General features: G+C 44.0%; 1 protein-coding gene across 1 annotated transcript; it reads right to left on the bottom strand.

The window, feature by feature from the left end:
- Positions 1-648: 648 nt before the first annotated feature.
- Positions 649-2,765, bottom strand: LOC106330713. The gene is made up of 2 exons (XM_013769143.1): positions 1,990-2,765; positions 649-1,935 (listed from the first exon to the last, which is right to left on the bottom strand). Exons 1-2 carry the CDS (start codon positions 2,671-2,673, stop codon positions 649-651), a joined length of 1,971 nt encoding a protein of 656 aa, XP_013624597.1. The 5' UTR covers positions 2,674-2,765.
- Between the last annotated feature and the right edge of the window lie 26 nt (positions 2,766-2,791).

The raw sequence follows: 2,791 nt of genomic DNA, 5'->3' as shown, positions 1-2,791 counted from the left end.
CTGGGAATCATGAAAAGGATGGGGGAGTTGTGAGATGTGCGACTTCCTTCATACCTTTTAACAACATGATACGAAATAGTGGATTATTAAAATTTCCGGCTCATGGTAATACTATGTCATGGCAAGGACAGAGAGGTAAAGGAAAAGGAGCAGTGACGGTAAGAAGTAGATTGGATCAAGCTTTGGCAAATGAGGAATGGCATACGCTCTTCCCATGTTCTTATACGGAATATTTGGGGATGGTGGGATCAGATCATCGACCCGTGGTGGCTTTTCTAGATGATAAAATACTCATTAGAAAAAGGGGACAATTCAGGTTTGATAAGTAGTGGATTGGTCAAGAGAGTCTTATGGAATCAATTGTGTCAGGCTGGACAGATTACCAGGGAGAACAAGTAGAGGATTTTGTTACAAAAATTAGTAATTGTCGTCATGAGATATCTTCATGGTGGAAAGACAATCAACCATATGGGAATGACAAAATTAAAGATCTTCAACAGGCCTTGGAAGAAGTACAAACAGATAATAATAGATCACAAGAGGATATTCTCGAGGTCTTCAGGAAATTACAAGAGGCTTATAAGGATGAGGAGGAATATTGGCATCAGAAAAGCCGGAATATGCGGTATTCATCAGGAGATCTTAATACTAAGTGATACGCCTTAAAAGGCGGAATATTTGGGAGTAAAGAGACCTCTTAACCTGACTTTGTTTTATGACGAAGTTGGAGTTTCGTTGAGATGACTCAGGCTCGTCCGGCTTAGGTTCCTGGTCACGGCTCTTCTTGAGTTGAACCTGATCTTGGTGAACCTCTAATGGAGACAAGGGCACCAGCGTGATCTTCTTTCCTTTGTGGTCAAAGGAGTGTCGGTTTGTGAAGCCATCATGCACTGCTTTCTTATCAAACTGCCATGGACGGCCTAGAAGGATGTGACAAGCGTCCATAGGAAGAACGTTGCAAACAACTTCATCCTCATATCGTCCAATGGTAAGAGGGATCGTGACCTGTTCGTTGACATACTGTTCACCGGTTTCATTGAGCCATTCCAACCTGAAAGGACGTGAAATAGGTCGAGTAGCTAGCCCTAGCTTCCTGACAAGAGTATCACTAGCAACATTAGTACAACTCCCACCATCAATGATCAAAGAACAAACTTTTTCAGAGATTAAACAACGAGAATGAAAGAGATTCTCCCTTTGTTCTTTTTCATTGGTTTTGGGCTGAACACTCAAGGAACGTCTAGTAACCAGTAGTGGTCCGTGAGCTGGATATTCAAAGCAATCCTCCTTATCAAAGATCGGCTCAGAATCAATGTCGAAGACCGGGCCAAGGTCGTCGTCCGTGTGGCCGTTAGCATGACTGTCCGTCGCATCGAAGATGGGACCGTTCCAAGCCTTCCTCGCAACAAGTAATGGTCCATGATGTGGGTAGTCAAAGGACTTCTCTTCCTCATCAAAGGTAGGACCAAGATCCTCCTTGTTCTCTTGCTCGTCCTCGGACTCAACCTCTCCATTTTCCATGAGAATCATTACTCTTTGGTTCGGACATTTGTTGGCATAGTGTCCTAGGCCTTGACACTTGAAGCATCTGATGTCTCTTGCACGGCTAGGATTCTCAATAGCTTTTCCTTTGTCAACACGAGCAGGAGCATCAGTCTTTAAAGCTGTATTTGTTGTGGCAGAAGACTTACCTTTGTCTTGATAACTTGGCTTAGGAGTAAATGATGGTTTAAGAGCAAAGGCCGGCTTTGAGTAGCTCTTTCTTTTGACCTGTTGTTCGATCAGGATGGCTTTGTGCAACATTTGCTCCACGGTTCCATACTCTTGAAGCTCCATGCGATCTTGGATGTCTCGGTTAAGGCCAGAAAGGAACCTAGCCATAGTGGCGTCCACGGGCTCGTCTACATCGGCCTTGATCATCAAAGTTTCCATCTCCTGGTGGTAGTCTTCCACGGACTTAGTGCTCTTGATCATCAAAGTTTCCGTCTCCTGGTGGTAGTCTTCCACGGACTTAGTGCCTTGAAGTAAGCGTCGGAGTTTCTGGTGGAGATCTCGGTGATAATGAGCAGGAACAAATCGTCTCCTCATCAGCATGGAAAACTCATCCCATGTCTCAATCGGTCTCTCACCTGTTCTCCTCCTGTGGGTCACAACTTGATCATACCAATTAATAGCATAGCCAGAAAATTCAGTAACAGCTAGTCTAACTTTCTTAAGTTCAGAAAAGTTTTGACAATCAAAGACATGTTCAATTTTTCTTTCCCATTCAAGAAAAACATCAGGATCATTTTTACCCTCAAAAGGTGGGATTTTTAGTTTCAATCCACTTAAGCTATCATTAGCACGTTCATTTGTAGCAAAAGGATTGACATCACCTGGTTCCTGGTTTTTGTGACCCCTCCTAGGTCGGTTTATGGATCGGTCCTCGTCCTCATGAGAGTCCTCCTCTCGGATCTCATCATCAGACCGGTTTGGCCTCCTTGGGCGATCTCTTCTGGCTCTGGTTCGAGGACGCGGCTGTTGACTGTTCTGGATCTCATCTAGCCTTAGATGGATCTGCTCAAGACCTGCATTCATAAGGTTAGTAAAAGAATCATTCAAGGCTCGCATCTGCAAGTTAGATAAACCGGCCACTGAGTTTCCGGGTCGGCTCCTTTCGTCTTCACTTCCCATGGTTCCTGAAATTTCTTAAACACAAAACTTTAGATAAAAATACCTCACTCTCTCAAGTGTTTTGATCTCACCCACACACGTGTTTCTCTCAGATTTTTGTTGATCACTCACAAGTCTT

This window comes from Brassica oleracea, chromosome C3 (assembly GCF_000695525.1).
Source record: "Brassica oleracea var. oleracea cultivar TO1000 chromosome C3, BOL, whole genome shotgun sequence".
NCBI lineage: Eukaryota > Viridiplantae > Streptophyta > Magnoliopsida > Brassicales > Brassicaceae > Brassica > Brassica oleracea.
This window is presented reverse-complemented; position numbering and strand designations above follow the sequence as displayed.

Bases quoted from the DNA above. Each gene is read 5' to 3' on its own strand.
- LOC106330713 (XM_013769143.1), bottom strand. From the start codon at position 2,673: ATGGGAAGTGAAGACGAAAGGAGCCGACCCGGAAACTCAGTGGCCGGT. The intron at 1,936-1,989 runs GAGACGGAAACT...GACTACCACCAG, and splicing joins CCGTGGAAGACTACCACCAG to GAGATGGAAACTTTGATGAT.